General features: G+C 35.3%; 1 protein-coding gene across 1 annotated transcript in view; it reads right to left on the minus strand.

Moving 5' to 3' along the window:
• Positions 1–244: 244 nt before the first annotated feature.
• The window catches only part of SHPRH (SNF2 histone linker PHD RING helicase), a 51,601-nt gene continuing 32,730 nt past the window's right edge, over positions 245–19,115 (minus strand). The window contains exons 19-30 of the mRNA XM_068184880.1: positions 17,929–18,102; positions 17,553–17,615; positions 16,279–16,504; positions 15,270–15,413; positions 13,904–14,005; positions 12,992–13,063; positions 11,070–11,258; positions 7,528–7,620; positions 6,904–6,990; positions 6,279–6,457; positions 4,378–4,458; positions 245–3,167 (exon numbers count right to left, since the gene is read on the minus strand). Coding sequence (XP_068040981.1) covers positions 3,071–3,167; positions 4,378–4,458; positions 6,279–6,457; positions 6,904–6,990; positions 7,528–7,620; positions 11,070–11,258; positions 12,992–13,063; positions 13,904–14,005; positions 15,270–15,413; positions 16,279–16,504; positions 17,553–17,615; positions 17,929–18,102 — 1,507 coding nt within the window. The 3' untranslated portion in view covers positions 245–3,070. The remainder of the gene's footprint in view (positions 3,168–4,377; positions 4,459–6,278; positions 6,458–6,903; positions 6,991–7,527; positions 7,621–11,069; positions 11,259–12,991; positions 13,064–13,903; positions 14,006–15,269; positions 15,414–16,278; positions 16,505–17,552; positions 17,616–17,928; positions 18,103–19,115) is intronic.

Raw genomic sequence — 19,115 nt, forward strand, 5'->3', positions numbered from 1 at the left:
AAAAACTCTTACCATTCTTTGTCATGGAAATGAAAGAGATTAAAAGTCAGCACTGAGGTCTTTGGAAACAGGTGAAGCCTCATTTTTCAAGGGACTGACTTCACCAGGTAAGTAATACTGTTAAGCTGGATCACATTTACATGTTTTAGCAGAAAAACACACAAGAATCTGGTATAAGCCTCTGGTAGGTCCACACAATGTTATGTAAACACTGCAGTCAGTATTTATAGGTTTCTGTCTTCGGTGGAAAATCCCATTCCTATGAGTATACTGGAAGTCTTAGGATAGGGCAGACTTTGTTCTCAGCTAAGATACTGTCTTTCAAAAGTGCTTTGATTGAGAGGAAAACCATGACAGCATCATGAAAACAAGCTTATTGTGCTTTGATAAGAGAAAAGCACTGCAGATGTACAAGCTACACACTTAACAGGAAAAAAAGAAGAAAAAAAAATTTCATGAGAAGTCTCTGAAGATGTCTGAAATAAAAACCTTTATCAAAGATATTAAATATTGAAAAAAAAAAAGGAAAATAGCATTAAGTTTGGTCTCTGTGTTTGGAATTATGTAAAACTTGAAGAATTCATTTTTCTACTGACACTGACTATATATTCTGATGGTTCAACCCTCCAATTTCAAGAGGTGCTTTAACACAACTCATGCCACATTTTAATGTAATATCTCCAGAGCTCTAGGTGCTGTTGCTCCAGGGCAGTCAGGAGAGCACCTAGAACCAGATTTTCTGGCACTCCATGCTATTATATGAGTATAAAACAAGGTAAGCCAGGACTAAGGACTCATGCAGTGCTTGATAAGAAGCTAAGCTTTTGGTTAGGAATTCAAAAGCCACATATTTATAAAGAAACCATCATATTTATATAAATAAGCCTGATGCCTTAAGATTTTAGCCTTTCTATTTTTCAAATCCTGTACTGCATTAGTGCATAATTCTAAATTCCATATGAAGTGTTAAGCACTGTCTTTACATGTTGGTCAGACAAAACAATTCCTCTAGGCCTAAAACTCAAGGACACCCTACAGCCTCAGGCTCCAAAAAGTATAAAGAAAAGTGAATTCTGGGGATGCGGACTAGGGGAATATGACTTCATTACCTGAAGCTTAATTGGAGGATTAACCCCCTGATTTGCAAGTAGACCAAACTTATATCTGTCTGGAAGACTCATGACCACTGTCCATTTTGGGTGTAGCCCCTTAGGGAAGCTCTGTCTGCCCTTAAGGTACCCGAAGGCCCTTCATTACATATATCTGCTTTTATCCTTTTAAGTTTGTCTGGACTCTGTTTCTCGGTAAGCCCGAAAAAGGCATCAAGCCAAAAACATGAAGAGGTTGGGAAACCTCTCATAGCTGACATTTTTCAGTTTACCTTTATCTTTACATTCATTGACAACTATTCTTCCCACATCTAGTTAATTAAAAAATGGGAGCTATGACTGTAAACACTAAGTGCTTCCACAGTTTGTAGCACAGATACATCATTTCTCAGAGTGAATAGCAGCTTCTTGGGGAGTCACATTGTGTCATATAATATCAAAATTATCTGAAGTTGATGAGGAAATTGGAATGCAGCTGTGCTCAAAGTTCCTGGAGTGTCTGTACAGCATGATCTCCAGTACACTGTAAAATAATTTTGGCTGGAAGGGATCCATGGAGGTCATCTGGTCCAACACACCACACATAGCAGGGCCAACTTCGAAGGTGGATCAGGTTGCTTAGGGTTATTTGAGTTCCCAGTATTTTCAAGGATTGAGATGTCAGTTTCTGTGTAAACTGCTTGATCAATCTTATCTAAAGAAGACCCTACTATCTATTCAATTTCTCTTGCTGCAAACTGAAAGTAGCCTGTTGCTCATGCATACACATTTGCCCACTTGCTAAACACAAAATTGTGTTTAACACCAACTGCACAAGTGAGCTACCTTCAGAAATTAATGTTATGTAAATGCACATCCATATCCAATGCCAAAAGGCTTAAAATTTATCATGCCTACCTTCAGCAGTCTGGAAGTTAGCCTAGATTTCTTTTCCAAACTATCTACTGTCAACAAATGTGGGGTAGCGTGTTCTTGCATATCTAAAAATGAAGCTTCACAAAAGTTCCATTTCTCTCCACACTTTTTCTAACTTAGACCAGGGACCTAATAACTAGCCCGCCTATCATAGTTTCATGTATTTTGTATATTTAGATTGCTGCATCTTTAAGGGGAAGAACTAGAAAAAAGATCAGGGTGAGACAATGCACAGAAACACCAAATAATTACAAAGTGATCAGCAGTGTAACCAATTAAGTTTTGAAAATTCTGCAGCAAAGGCTTTTCTTGTTTTTTCAAACAGAGCACTTAGTCACAGCTTCAAGTGAAAACAAGCACAGCAAGTTCAAGTCTAAGTGATCACCAGATCAACACACATACAAAAAGCATAATTTAATTATCATCTTTTTGCCATGAGTAAGCATTAACAATGAAATATTTAACTGTCAAAAGTCTTTGTGAATATCTAAAAGCCTAATACAAATATCCAAACTATTAGTAAACATTTGTAATTTGAAGTGTTAACAAGACATTTCATTACTCTGCATTAAATCTAACAAGCCTTTTATAGAAGAATATTAATTTAAAGTCATTCTTTCTAACAACTCTTTGTACAATAAAAAAAATTAAATTTGTATTTTTTGTTTCCCTTTCCCACCCAACCACACACACGGTTTTGTTCTCAGACTGAGCTACTAGCCAATCAAGCCTGATGGTAAAAATCCTCTCAGCTAAGCATCCAAGATCTCAGTTTCAGCATCCAGCTCAAATGTTCTTTGGAGAAAAATATCCGTGGTTTTGCATAATGTGCAAAGTGCAACTTTTATCCAGTGTCATCAGAAGTGTGTGCTGCTATGACCATCACCAAAGAATAAATCAGTAAAAATTAAGAGTTCTCAATTTCCAATTGCTCTCTTACAGACAAATGTTAGATGATATCTACAGGAATGACAGATCAAGTGGATTTTATCCTGGTGCTTACTGGGTCAGGTATTTTCCAATTTCATTAGGTCAAACCAATGTTTTTACTCAAGTTCTTCAGTTTCCTCTGTAAAAAGCTCAGCCAAATCTGCCACTGTCAACACTGAGGCTTCTGACTGTTTCATGGAAGAGCTCGTGTGGCTGTGGGAAAAAATTGCACGTGGGCATCAGAGAAAGAATCAGTGTAAGTAATGAGCCATGTGCACTGAAGACAGAGCACACAGTTCAGAGTCAATACCTGCTCAGCTTTGAAGCTCAGCAGGAAAGTACACCTGTCCAGGAAACACATACACTCATCAGCTACTGCTCCTGCACATTCTAAGTAACATAAAAAGTCCATCTACTGTCCCCAAATGTGATCAACACCAAACACTGCAAAGGCAGCAGAACACGGAATAATCCACTTTGACCTCTTAACATTTAAGGGATTTGCTTGAACTTCCAAGCATGAGCTTTAATATTACTTTCAAAACATTAGCCCTCATGGGATCACTTAACCACTGTACATTTATCCAAATTTTGTGTGCAAAAGTAGTGCTACTTCACAGATAAGGATAATAAATAATTATTGAAGAGCTAAAACTGAAATATTCCATAACTACAGCCAAAGATCTGCATGTAATTTTTAGTTTCATTATCTGTAACAGGCAAAAATTCCTTAAACTAAGGCCTCCTCCTAGATTTTTCATTTGTATACCATCAGGTTAAAAGGTACAAACCTCTTACACTGTCTTCATAAGGAATGTAAATAGCATTTTTAGTCCCGCTCCAAACCACCACTGCTTATACATTTTGGAAAGATAAACCACAGTGACAACTGCTTTCTGTGTCTGCACACCAGCCTCATGTATGACTTAGCATCTGGGCAATGCTTGCATGGACTGTGAAACCAAGAATTGTGACACAGCACCATCAGGTGAGGTTTGTAGGATTAAAAAAAAAATAAAATAACAAAAGAAGGAACCCACGAGTTTATGATATATTGTTGCTCTAGTGGCAGGCTTAGTAGTAGTCCATCAATTACAATGTTTTTATACCAATGAAAATGGGTAAACTGAAAAGATAAATCACACCATAATATATAATTTATTACTTGGGCTTTTATGAAATAAAATACACAAAACATAACCAAAATATTTTCCAGAGAATTAAAATACCTTAAGCTGCAAGTTACTGGAACCAGGTTAAAACTTTTGAAGTCTTAAAACTATTTTGCCAATCAAAACAGTTTGAAGAACAGTTGAAGTTTATATATGAGATATACATTCCTAACCATAATAAAAGTATGGTGGAGAGCCACATTTTCATTTTCAGTGCAATAATGGCATTAAAAAAAAAAATCAACACATACCTTCTATCTACAGTTTTCAGCATAGTCTGCATTCTCTCTTCTATTGTTGTTTTTATCAGGAACCTATGAACAATCGTAGATCTGAATGTGTTTAAAAAAAAAGAAAATGTAGCCATAAGTGAGCAGAAGTTGTACTGTTACTGCCAAAGTTTATAACCATATTTTTGCCTCACAGTAATTATATTAAAAGTGTTGAAAATATGCCTCTGGTTTTTAAGAAATAAATATTAGAAGTGATTAGCAACTTCCACTGACATTTCAGAGTGCTTAGTGCTTCCCTGTAAACACACTTTCACTTTACTGATCACACACTAAATGAATGTAAGCTGTATTAGGTAAAATCCTAATGTAGATACAGGGCAAAGTTCTGCTTTCTGTGTCCTTACTAGAAACATTGCTCCAGAGCCTAAAGAAAAAAAGAGTTTTGCCCACTGGTTATAGAAAAAGTTCATACTTCATTGTCACAAATAATTCCAAGAGACAAGAGCTCAATGTGATGATAATTAAACCTAATACCCAGAGTTTTAATAATATTATTTTTGAAGACAGCAACACATAACAATTTTTTTTAAGAAGTCAGTAACTACTGGTAAAATACAAAACCCAAGATGTCAATAAACATACCACAAAATTAAAATTCCATTTATGAAATAAAAATTTAAAAAAGAAAGCAGTAATTTAGAAAAGTGACAGGCACCAGAAAGTAAAATGGAAAAAAGTCAGAGCCAAAGAAAAAAATGAAAAAGCACACCATGCTCCCCCAGTATAAACATTTTTCAAGGTAAGAACCCTTGAAAATGCTTAGATGGTTTTCAGGTCTTAGGTTGAAACTTTGGCAGGTAACATTTCACAGAAGAACGCAAAGGGAATGCTTTCGAATTCACAGGCAAAGGTCTACCTCCAAAAAAGAGAAGTAAATAAGAACTGAACTTGTAATAGTTGCACCAGTGACACTTAACAGTATTCCCTAATGCTCAGTGTACTTGGGACACAGCCCTTTTTAAAAATAAGCCTAGCTGAAATCTTAATTCTTAAAAATTACTAACTATTCTTGGTGGTTTTATTGCAACATTTTTGCCACACCTTTAGTGCCAGCACCATGTAGAATTCCAGTGTGGGCTGCTGCAATCAGTCTTTCCCATGCCCTCACAGTTAATTCAAAATCTTTACCATTACAGACAAATATCCACCTGTTCATAACATTCTTTTACATACATGCTCCATCATGTCCACTTCCAGAACACAACCCCCACTATTATTCTACAGTATTGTTATTCCAGAATTGACTGCAGTTATTTTTCTTCTTCATGTACTGGGCTTTAAATTTCTTTTTCTAAAGTCATGAGACCTTAGGAAAAACACATACATCTCATAGGATGAGGACCAACTTTCTAAAACCTTTTTAAAGTGTTCAGTACTACTTATGTCAGAGCAACAACACTAAAACAAACAAGAGATGCAAACTCATTAATGTCTTCAAAAAGACAGGAGCGAGGGCAGAACTGTGATTTAAAAACTTATTACTTCTAATGAGAATGTGCTATAACTTTCTTTTAGGAAAAAAACCCCAACTAAAAAAAAGTCCCAAAACAAGGAAACAAAAAAAAAAACCCAACAACTCATGCAGCTCCTAATCTGGAGCTGAGAATGACCAGTTAGAAAGAGCTTCTCAAAGAAACTCAGAAAGGCCATGCCTGAATGTAGCCATATATGACCATATAAATGATAAGTTGCTTGGACCTGCAAAACTAAGACATTTCTGGACATTTTTGCAAACAGAAGTCCAAAGTTAAAAACTAAGGCAACAATGGCACACATAAAATAGGGCAGCAGCTGAACAAGGTTTTTTCAGATCTATTCTGGATCATATCTAAATCATTGAACACAATTGTAAATCTTACTTTGTTTGGCCAATACGATGTACTCTGCCAATAGCCTGTAGCTCATGTGCTGGATTCAGAATGGGCTCCACGAGCAGAACATGCGTTGCTTCGATGATGTTTAGTCCATTGGAACCAGTGTGAAGAGGCAGCAGCAAAATATTGATGTTGGGATCATATTTAAATGCAGACAGGTTTTCCTAAAAGGCAAACATCACAGCAGTGTGACAACAGTTCCTCAATGAAGAGTGTGGGGGACAGGACTATATTTTCAACAAATTATGGCAGCTAATACGGGCTCCAGAGTGACAATCTTGCAGGTCTGTCATCCCAGAACAGATACATGACAGTCTCAGGAAGGCATAAACTTCTTGCAACACTGATCAGTGTGTCTCATCCTTAACTTCCATGCCAATGCATCTTTCTCAAAAGTGAATGTACTGTTTATCTCCAAATGCTTTAAACTAGGAATTTTTGAGATTATAATTTTCAGAATGAATAAGGTAGAGATTAAAGCTTCTGCAATACAAATTTGCTGCTTCTTTAGTTTCTGAAATGAAGCAATAAAGTTAAAAGGATCAGATTAACTTCTATGAACTATGATTTTCCCACTGAAAATAATTTAAGAAAAATATCCTTTATGTACCTGAAATTTACTAATTCCATTGATCTGAGAAAAAACCATGTTGTTGTCATACAAAGCTTTTGAAATTATATCCAACACATCTTGCCACTGTAAAATAAAAAACAAAACAAAACCACACAACACAATAAAAGTAACTCAACATTACAAACAGCAATGAAAACTAAAAAATAATAATTAACTTTCCTAACAAAGAGTAAATTTAAAAGCTTTTCAAATTGCTAGGATTTGCAATTCTTTTAAAAAATTGTGTGCTAGACACCAAATCTTTCATAAAACTAACTAAGACAGGTAATTAGAAAGATCAACTTGAATAAAGGAAATTAGTAGCCACTTGCAAAAACAGTTTTACTATGTATCAAAAGCATTGGAAATTATCTAGAATTTCTACTGCTTCCTTACAAATCTAGTGTTTGCCCTTTAAAGAAACAAGTTTTCACATCCACTGGCTATGATCATTATTCTTGTTCCAGTTACAAGACTTGCCCTACAAATCCTCAAAACAATCAAATGGTTGTACAGAGTGATTCAACATTTTGGCAGCTAAACTAGCTCCAGAAAATATTATGAATGCTTTGAACTCAAAACACACATGCAAAGACAAGACAGAAAAATGCTGATTAATACCGTTGAGAAAACTAAGGACTTAGCCCCTGGATCTTTAAGTTGAATTTTCTTCAGTGTTCGGACCACAGCTTCCACTTTGGTGGAGTGACTTCCCTTTGAAAAGTCAAAGAAGCACATTAGTAAAGTAGGATAGTAAGAAACTCCTTCCACATTCATTGCTTTATGAAATGATGTTATATTAGGTCTCTTACACATCTTACACAAAGTTAACAATGATCAGCCTTGAGGAAGGGCAGGTTAAGTAGCACTGAACTACTTTTACCTCTCCCTTATAACGCACTGCACTAGGATCAGCAGCGTGTAACAGCATGGACAGCACATGAAGAATGAAGTGCCATGCAGACACACTCTCTAGTTCTGCATGAGGCAAAACAGATGGCCCAAGCAGGGCAGTGGCACCAAACGTACCCATTAGGCCTCTTGCAGTTTAACTTTGTGGCAGAGTCTTTAGTGAATCTTTCAAATGCACGTTAAAATTTCCCCACCTTCACACCTTTTGAAAACAGACCAAGAAACAAAACCTACCTGAATGCTATTTACGTTGCTTTTGTTTCTCATTCTGGCAACATCAAACTTACATTCAGTACTATGAAACTTGTTAATTATATTTCAAGCAGTAAGAAAATTGTAAATATAAATAATTTTTGAATGATGGTGAGCTGCAATGAAAACATCTTTCTATTCTGCATTCATAAGTATTTCAGTGTTTAATAAAGCCAATAATTTATTCTACATCTTGTCCATTTTGATTTATGTACTCTTCCCTTTCCCCTTAGGTCAGTGAAAGGATACAATGAGATGCAATTCTTTTTCCATCTCCTTCAGTATGTACTTTCTATTACAGCAATTTTACCTTATGTCTTTTTTAAAGAAGCCTTTACTTTCTTACTACACACATCATCATTTCAAACTGTGCTAGATTCAGCAGGACAAATACTGTTTTATTTCTGTCTGCACCTGTCTTTTGAACATTGAATTAACTATGTTGGCTCACTACAATGACAGATAAAATTTACTGAAGTCATGCTGCGTGCAGAATTGGCTGGGAAGGATGTCAGCAGTCTTAGCACAAGCTGGAAACCAGTGCTGGGCTGCTTGATCACTCACACATTAGGCAGCTAACATGTAAAAGACTTTCTGCAGACTGTTTTACCAAAGGCTGCAGTAAGCAGTGCCTTTTATTACCCAGGGTCCTCCACAGTGATTCCAACTCTGTAATGTCACAGACATAGAAACCAAACAGCTTTCTTCCACATTATTTCTGTTGCACCTGGTAGACACTGGCTGTCCATCTGACTGTTTGCAAAGTCAGATGGACAACTAGAAATGCTTATGTTGGCAGGTGTTCTGATCTGAAAGGATGATACATTTGCAGCCCTATGGCTGCTGCCTGCCAGTCATAAACACCTACAGTTAGGAGATCCAAGACTAGTTTTTAGGACTTCCTCCATAATTTCAGGATCATTTGTGGCTTTTCCAATACTATTAATCTCTGATTCAGTGATGACAATCCTGGCTAATCTGTTCTAATTGTCTTTTCCTCAGAAACTGTTTTTAGACCTTATCATAGGTTCTTTACCCTGCTATAACAGATAGCAAGATTTAGGCACTGTTGTTGATTTTTACGCCTTTCAGATCCCTGTGACTCAGGTGTCACAAAGGTGACTTCATACAAGATCAGTAAGGGGAACTATGGTGCAGAAAAGAAGAGCACACTGCTCAAAGTGGTCACAAGTTATCTTTTTAAACAAGGTAACTGTGCAAAGTTCTTCATCCCTTTGTCTACATTATGTTAAACTATATTATACTTATTGAACTTGCATGTGACTAAAACTTTGGCTCACAGCACACACAAATATTTCAGTTTTGTTCTCTGTGGAGAGATGAAACTGACAGAAGCACTTTATTTTTCAGTCTGTCTTAAAAATGGTATCCTACTCATTACCCCTACATCATGTGTCTGTCATTTTGTTGAATATTCAAATGACTATTTATAAACAAATTGGCTAGTTCAAATGAATTATGGAACAGTTAACATTAGAACCAAAACTACCCTCTAACAAACAATTTCTGTCTCAGATGACAGGCTGGCAACACCCACTGTAATACTGACCAGACACAGGAAGCTTTTACAAAACCAAAACATGCAGAGATGCCAGTAATCTCTCTCTCAGTATAAACTGCTTCCATTTACAGTAGCCCTTTTGCATCTAATGCATTACCTTAAGATGCTTAGTGTCGGTAAAGTAAGAAGTTAGAAAGAAAGAGAGGTAGTGAATACTTTAATAGGGATTGAGAAAGATCAGATTAAAATAAAAACACTGAATAAATCACACAATATTCATATCTGTCCTGAAAGATACTGATTTTAACCTCAGAATTCTATAGAAACCATATTAAGTTTGTTATTCTTTGTAAACTGTAAACTTAAAAGGAATATGAGGTAGAATTTTTTATTTTTAACAATGTTGCTTGTTTAAGTAGTAAATACAGTGAAGCTACAGCATAAATTTTTAAGTTTTCATGAACTAAGAATGAGCTTTGCTCAAACAAATTCACACAGAAGGCATATTTTTGGTTTATTTTTGCTTTGTTCAAAGTTTTTGATGCAGAAATACTTCAAGAAAACTCTTTACACAGAACAGCAGATGACGTTCTTTCAATGTCTTATTTATGAAATTTGGTTATTCTAGTTATTCTTTAATGTAATTTATGAAACATATTTGAAATTTTGTTAGAAACAGGGTGATATCTCTAAACTGTATATGGAATTAATACGCAAAAAGCCCTGAATGATGTTCTGAGAAGTAGCACTTGAAAAATACAGCCTATTTACTCCCCCTGGTGCCACATACTGTCAACTACTTTAATAATTCGAGTTAGGAATCATCTACTCATAAAATGGAATTCCATTTATCCAGGGAGGTTGAAATAGCTAGTGAGAATGTGGCAGCAATGTCTTCAATACAGGGCAGCAACGCTAGTGTAAGGTTCAAGGAGACTCGCATAGATGTCATGGAAGCCTGTCAGCACAACTAGTTATTCTTTTAAACTATACTAATCAGATTAAACTTATGACAAGTTATGTCCAGCTGTATTATAATCACATTTTAATGAAAGACAGCAGCATCTAAATCAATGTATTATCAATGTAGTTTACCTTTGCATTTTAGCCCAGAATCCTCTATTTTTTCCACAACTGCAATAAGCACAGGTTTTTTATTTCTACAAGACAATTCTACAAGACATTCATGCAGAGCAAACATGTACCTATGCACTACATATATGTCAGTATTGCTAAAGACTCATGGAGATGCTGTCTCTTCAACCCGATGAAAACTCTCCTTTAGTAAAAAAAACCAGATACAACAGTGCAATCAGAACTGAATTCCTACGTGTTTGCGTCTAGAGGTTTTGTCATTAAGACAAACTATTTATAAAACTATATAATAAACTTGTCAGCCTAAATGCAGTATGCTACAAAACACAACAAATATGCAGTGCTGAAAGTTTGGGCCACAGAGCTCCTGCAAACAACTTACCTTTACAGGAATATCATCCTCCTGATTTGCAACTTCTGCAGTGAAGACATAAGATATTTCTTTATGAGATGTTGTCTGCCTGCAAATGGCACATTTAATTGAGCTCCGGCGGGTGCCAACACTGTACTGCTGGATGATGATTGCTATGCACTCATTACAAAAACAATGTCCACATGTCAGCACTGCCCACTATGCAGGAAACAAAAAAACCCAAACAAAACAGAGTTTCAGTTCTGGGCCAGTGCAAAAGACAAACAGTGTACTAATCTATGATAAATTACATTTTCATAGAGAAATGACGTTATTTTCATTATATTCATCAGATTAAAGGAGAATTTTACAATTTTAGTCCAGCTGCTAAAAAGACTGAATTTTAAAGTTTTCCAGCACAGAGACATTCAAGATCTAAAGGAATTCCCTGAATTTACTGTTCACTGCTTGCATTGTCTCAGTTTTGAACTTCAGGAAAGACATTACAATCTTGCATTTCTATGAAAGATGATTCTTAATGCCTATATGTAAACACAGATTAAGTATTTACATACTTTTAAAAATTACAAAAATGTTTTAATTTGCCTTCTCTATAATTCCTTATCTGTGCATTCATACTAGATTGGTCTTATTTAATAAGTGATAGAAAAAATGCTTTAATTTTTCCCTACTGGTAAGTCCAAGACAGCATCTTTGGACTTAAGAAGAAAGATTTTATGCAGTGTCTTAATCTCTTTTTGACAGAATGTATGTGAAACAAGATTGCATTGCAGAAGCTGTTCTCCCCTTGTGAGCCTAGAGCATCTACATGTCAGCCAGAACCTTCCATAATAGAGAAGCAATTTGTAGACCAGTAGTTTTGAAATCCAAAATAATATCTTTTGCTGTACTAGTCTGTTCTTTAGGACATTCCAAGAGGAAAAACTAGAAATTTTCATGCTAACTTGGAGTAGCAAAGGGATTGACTAAACCACTGATTATCAAGCGAGTCTTTTAGGCTTTGTAAGGTTTTTTCAATTGTGCAGAAACAGAATGAGAAGTATTTTAAACATGAAAGCTGCTATCATCTAAAAAAGCAGTCTTGCTGTTAAGAAAAGATAAAGAGTGTTAAGAGATTATTTTCCCTTTCAGTGAGCTCTTCCAGCTCTGAGATAAAGAATAATGGCAGTTAATGAGACTAACAGCTGTTCTCTGTAAAAACCTGTATTACCCTTGGAAGACGAGCACAGAAGGGGATTTTGGAAACATGGCAGGACAGCAGTTCATGCTTACACATGTCTATAATGCAAAGAGAAGCTAAACCTCCTTAAAATAGCTACCCGAAAAGAAAGAGACAATTTAGTTTTACCATATACGAGTCCTTTTATGTTTTTCCCAATGCATGGTAAGTCAAGTTTAAATTATGGCTTTGTACTTTATGATACAGATTAAGTCTCACTTGAATTTCAACTCCAGCAGCTCAGCAGGGAAAGAAATCCACATCATCGGTATTTATTCTATTGGATTTTGTTACTATTTGCATATGTAATATCCTTTTCTTTAGAGGGAAAAAAACACTATCAGTTAGAACAACTACAATAAAATACAATAGTATCTACAGAAGTTTACCTACTTCTTCTTTCTGTTAGCTTATAAATGGGAAATAAATCTTTCTGCCAAAAGTATAACTTCAGAGTTATAAAAGAATCATGAACACACATTTTTGGAACACCTAAGCACTGATGTCAACATTTAAAAGAAACAGAGGTGCTTGAATCTGAGAAAGATGTTATTTCAGGAGAGAGGCTGGTTGATACATTACAGAAACAGCTCATTTTCCCTGTTTCAATACAACATTAATTTAAAAACATATTTGGACAATTTGACACACAACTAGCTCACCTCTAGCTAAAGATGTTCTAAAACTAAAACCTGTTGAATAAGTATCTTACCTGTTTTCCCAGTTGACGTGCACAGATTGGACATGGTTCTGGGTTAACTCCTCCCGTAGTTTTGTCCTGAGACTATAAATTAAAATAAAAAATATAAGCTTTATATTTTGTTATTCTGTATTTAAAACAAGCTTCTAGAATAAGTTAATAATGAAACCCTTAAAAGAAGCCAAATCAAACCAAAACACTGTGTGAGCAAATTAAAAGCATATCCGTGTACTTAAGTCCATCTTGAAGAGTTAAAAAATATGTAACTTATGGTAAGCAAAAGGAGCACTTTTCATTCTACAGTCCTTCTGATGGCATCTGCAGCTCTGTAACAGCTCTGAAAAATCATGGTAAAATACAAGCTTCAAACAAGAAACTCCATATATTTTCTATCAGCTTCACATGGTTGCAAAACCACTTAAATTTTACTCAATTATGCTTACTTTAACATAAATGCACTTACTCAAACACTATGATTAAAATAACATATCATACATGGAGGTTGTCTGTTTTGCCATTTTTTTTTAATATTTACTTAAACTCCAGACATGATTATCCTTTTGTTTCAGTAGCTCTTTGTAAAATACCAAAGGTATGCAGAGACATGCATAATTTTATAAGGCTTATACTAAACATGGCCCAGTTAGTTTTAATGAAAACTTTACACATCTAAAACTAGTTCATAGTTTAATAAGCATGTAATTAAACACGTAACTAAAATATATAATGCAATAAATAATTTTATGAGCACACAGTAACACAAAGAACAGCAAACTGAATTTCAAAATGTAACGAATCTTCACAGAAAATAAAAAAAATTCTTTAAGATGGAAGTTTTGAATAAAAATAATGGTAGGTTTCTTCCCTTTCACAGGTAAACAGAGTAAATCACTTAGGTAAAGACCAAGGAACCATTAATCTTACTTTCTCCAGATTAGTGAGGTACAGAAGTTGTCCTAATTTCTTTTGAAGCTGTGATTTGGCAACTGCCTTGTCATTCAGAAGTTTCACTCGATTTTGCTCTACCTATGAAAACAACATTAAATATGTGTTAAAAAGGGAAAAAAAATTAAGTTTTACAATAAGGCTTAAATTAATTTTTTTTGTGAAATTCAGCTGAGTAATTTACTGGCAACAGACAGAAAACCAGCTCATGCCGGAAATTTAAGATGTGCTTCTCCCCAAGCAAAACTGATTATCTATTCCTTTCCTGTACCCAGCATGAACACAGCGCCGTGAACAGGCTGAGACGCAGAAGGCACACAAAATTGCTTATTTACGTTATTGGTTCTCTACAGAAACAAAATTAAATGAAATTAACCCAAATTTTTAGAAGTTTCTTTTGAAGTTCCTTCAATTTATCATCTCTTTTCTTTCAGTCGTGTATATATATACCAGAATTAACTGCTGGTTCCAAAAACAGTGTGTAAGAGACAATTATTTTCTTTATATTTCTTAGAAATTTCCACTTTTGATTTAACCTGTACAAAGACAGAAACATCAAGCTGACTTTTTTTTAGATTAATTACAGCTGATAGTGGAGAAGTTTAATAGTGCAGAAGAGGCAGGCACCTGAATGATGAAGGCCAAAAAAATGGCTGTTTCTTTTATGGCTGCATATACATACATAAATCTTAAGACTTTATTAGGAATTTGTTAAGCTAAGTGCTCCTTTTAAAAATTGTTTTAATATAAAGATGAAATTTATTTCCTTACAGAAAGAAGCAATTTTATCTAACTCAATCTCACAGAAAAAAAGCACAAAATGTGTCTATAGAAAATACACTTCAATTGATGCAAAAAAATTTAAGAGGTTAAATCAACCCAACATTTTCTCTATCATCATAAACAGAGACAGGGGTAGCTCAGAAATTTCAAAATACTGAAAAAAAGATTCTTCTTTGATGTGTTTATTTCTGTTTTATATAGGTATTTGTGAAAAGTATCAATATGGGTAAGGAATCAGGCCAACTTAATTTTCCACCCAGCTTGGAAAACTGGGCAATTATAGAGAAAAGAAGTTCCTGCTGCTGAAAGGACAGCAGTCTCTTGGAAACATGCCACTCTGTCAGAAGGCTAACAAAAATATATTAAAGTAACAACTACAAGTTCAAGATGGCTCATGTACTTAACGCAGAAATAGGTAAGAATTCTATACTCCACCAAGCATGTCTGAAATGAAAACAGAGACACATTATAGGCATTACACATAGATTCAGATGCAGATTTTATTTTTGTAGGAGATAAGTTCCTTCAGAAAGAAACCATTCTTTCCTGCCCAGTACTCTACCTCATGTGGTTCTATAATGTGGAGCACTGGTGGATTTGGTTTTGGCTCATCAGGGTGACGCACTCTCAGTCGCTCTGTCGCCATTGCCAGTTCATCAATAGCAGACACGTGATCCCTAAGGACCATCCAATACTCATGAAGTAACTGTAAGAAAACCCCAAATAAGTGAACAGCAGAACTGAATTGAGTTACACATACATGACTCTGCCATACAACATAAAATGAAATGTGAGAATCTTTTTGGAGGAAGAGATAATATTTCTTAACAGCTTTCAGCCACAACACAACGAATTATAATGGAAAACAAGCAGTATAGACATCATTTTGCCTGCTCTCTTCTCCAGTCTCTCTGGATAAACAAACAGCTGTCACTCATTTCTTCTACAACTACTAGTATTACAATAATTAATGCAACTAAAAATTCAGAAACAAAATGCCTTGAAAAACAAAAAAAAAAACCCCTGCTGAACAAAAAAAGTTATTTCACAAAGTATCATTCTTGTAACTCAGTGAATATTAGAGTAGTACAGACAACTGAATCAATATTTCCAAGTCACAACAGACGGAATCTGGTCTTCATTCTCATTGGCATATTAGTTCCATCTTTTGTTTCCTAACATAAAAGCTGACATGAAAAAACGGTGTTCCTTCTTCACAAGACTGAAGGTAACCTGAATTACAGAATGGACCAGTGTTGGATTTGCTGAGTCTTGTTACATTCTGATTTAAATAAACAGATGAACACATTTAATTATATATTTATACTGTCTTAATAGATGCAATTACAGTGCTTACTAATTTGATTAGTAGCCAGTATAGCTTTTAGAAACTAATAGCTCACGTATAAATAATTTAAAATAAAATCCTGTAATAAGCACCATGGAAAAGGTTGGTAGGCAAACCCTAATTTCAGGAATATAACTTAGATGTGCTAATATTCAGCAGCAATTTGTTTATAATAAATTAAATGGATCACACATCTGTTTGATCACCATGTAATTTACTGTACCTTATATTCCTTTTTCCATGCTTCAAAGAGTTCCAGGAATACGCTCCCTTCTTCGGTTAGCCTAACATCCATTCGGTGAGCTTTGGCAAAGGAAAGAAGAGCTTTCAAAGCACGCTCAGTTTCACTGGTCGCCCAGAGCCCTCTGCTTGTGGTGGGCAAACGGTCATCAACAAGCCCTTCTTGGTCTTCTATCATCTCCTCGAATATTGCCATTTGGCCTTTAACACTTCAAAACAAACCAAACACAGCACTTAGCACTGATTTTGTACTACAACATCCATCTGTACTTATTCATCATCTAGTTCAGCTTTCTTATATATAATTAAAAGATAATGCAAACCAAGCAAATATAAACAGCTGTTTTATTACCTAATCAAAAGCTTGCTTTGAACACAGTGACCTTGGTACCAATACTCAGGCCATTCTCTCAGACCAAAATAATCCATAGCTTTTGTAAAGGCTTACACATCTAAATCATCTTTCAGTAGTTATTAATGTCACATTCATTAAAAAAATTCAATTCTGACTTTTTATATAAGCAAGAATTACAGTTAAACTTGGATGCAAAATTTGCTGTGTTTTGCACTGTGAAAGAACAGTACAGCTTCCCAGTTCTCTCCTTGACAAATAATGCTAATTTAGAAATAATCGATTCTTCCTAATTCCAGCAGTCATGAGGCAGAACTCCCACTGGTAAAGACTTCTCAAAATGTTTTCTCAGTCACCTCAAGATTTTTCAATCTAATTTTGACATTGTGAGGGATATGAAAGAGAGAAGTCCAAAAGAAAGCATGCACAGAGCTGTAATCTATGTCTTTCAGTACTGCCCACTATGTGCATTTCTCTGACACCTTGTGCTGGTGTCACCCTTCTTCCAGCTTCATCCTGTCTGAGATCTCTTCTCTCATTGTAACATTGAATGAGGGTGGTATTATACCACTTGCAGCTGGACTGCAAATAAATATTTGCACAAATAGGAATATGTGTTAAATCAGCATACTTGTATTTGTACACATGCTTTCGGAACATGCCACCACTTCATTTCAGATGTGTGGTCTTATTATAGTGGCTTGAGAGAAAGCGGCATGTATTCATTCCTTGAACACCATTTCTTCAAATGAAATTCACACAGAAAATTAAACCTAACAGAACTACTATCAAAGCCATCAGCAAGAAGTCTCTGTCATTTGGTCATAAACTTATTTCAGACAACATAAACCAATCCAACTTTCACTTTTTTTAACAGTGAGAAATTTATAAAGCTATGAACTTACCTATGCATAAAGAGCTTTGACTCATATTCTGTGAACAATTCGTCAGCCTTACAAAAGACACAGCTGCAATACAGGAAATTGAAAACAGATGCACTCAATTTCATCAGAAACCAAATTATTATATGCCCCTATTCCAACATAAAAAACTAAACAAAATTCTTAAAAAAGAACAAAATAACAGTCATATGTACACTAATATAGCTGACACTAGAAGATTTTATAAAAGTAAAACCAAAGGTCATGATTCTAACAAATAGATCTGTGATATCTGTGTGCATACAGCTCCTGACTACATAATAAAAGCTTTATGCTATTTCCAATAAAAGAAAATTTAGTAATAGACATCTAAGGTGTATTTTCAGTTTTCAAGACCTACTTGTTAAGTGGCAGTCTAACAGGTCGCAAATGGCAGATAGTGGCAGCCTCAATAACCTGCTTTGAAGGAGGCCCTTCTAAGTTTTTCACTGCTTCTCTTACAATCTTCTGGAACTTCTTCACTTCATCCAGCTGGGTTGTGAGTAGGTATTGAAGGCCTCTGCAGTCACGGAATCTGATTTAAAGAAAAAGGGAAAATACTGTACACCAAGACACAAAATCCAAACTTGATTCAGTATTTTAAAGTAGAAGAGAAGTAGCTAAATAGCAATCTAGGACAACATACAAAGTTAGTACCACAAGCAAATGCTTATTTATTACCACAAGCAAATGCTACATGCAATGCTGTCAGAAAGCACTCCAGTGTATCCCCAGAGCTGATGCCTGGTATTTTTAGAATAGAAAAACTCTTTCCAATACTTGAGAGGTGTGGCCAAATACCAGTAGTGAACACCAACCTGCAATATTCTGGTCCACAATGCAGATCTACTAAATGGAAACCACTGCACATACAGTCTTACTTGTATCTGCTGGCCAACCAAATGATTTTCAATGCACCTGTGCAATTCACAGCAGACACATGCACCCATTCCAAAAATACACTTCATTCAGCAAGTTAGCTTTCAAAGTTAAATTTATTAAATGGACATAACTGTAAACTATTCTCCTAAAATCTAGCTGTCTTTTGTGATTGGAGGAGTGCTGTGGTAATGAACACAAACATAAACACAAGTTTAGCACTTCCTACATTGTGTTTTTACTGAGAATGGAAGTCTCTTGCTGAAAGAAAGCACACCATTCCTACAAGGTCTGACAGTGATGTACAAGACTGTGGTTCTACACCATACAGAAAGTTTGGTTCAAGACATCCTTTTTGTACAGTGCAGAGAGCAAAGCACAGGTTTTACACTACTAAAGCTTGGCATTCAATATGACCTATTCTGGTAATGTGCATTTTAATATAACATAGACAAAGTTTGCCTAACCAGGCAGTCTGAAAATAAATGTAAATTGAAACCATGAGTCTGCTGTTAATATCATCAGTTGCCAAATAATACCAGCTTTATAAAAATCTCCCTCACTATACCATGGATTAATCATATCCAGTACTCAATTCAGAATACTTGTTGCTTCCACTATTAACCAGTAGAACTTGGTAAGACACTGTTTTTTAAGTTTAAGTTAAAT

Source organism: Anomalospiza imberbis, chromosome 3, assembly GCF_031753505.1.
Source record: "Anomalospiza imberbis isolate Cuckoo-Finch-1a 21T00152 chromosome 3, ASM3175350v1, whole genome shotgun sequence".
In the NCBI taxonomy this organism is placed as follows: Eukaryota; Metazoa; Chordata; class Aves; order Passeriformes; family Viduidae; genus Anomalospiza; species Anomalospiza imberbis.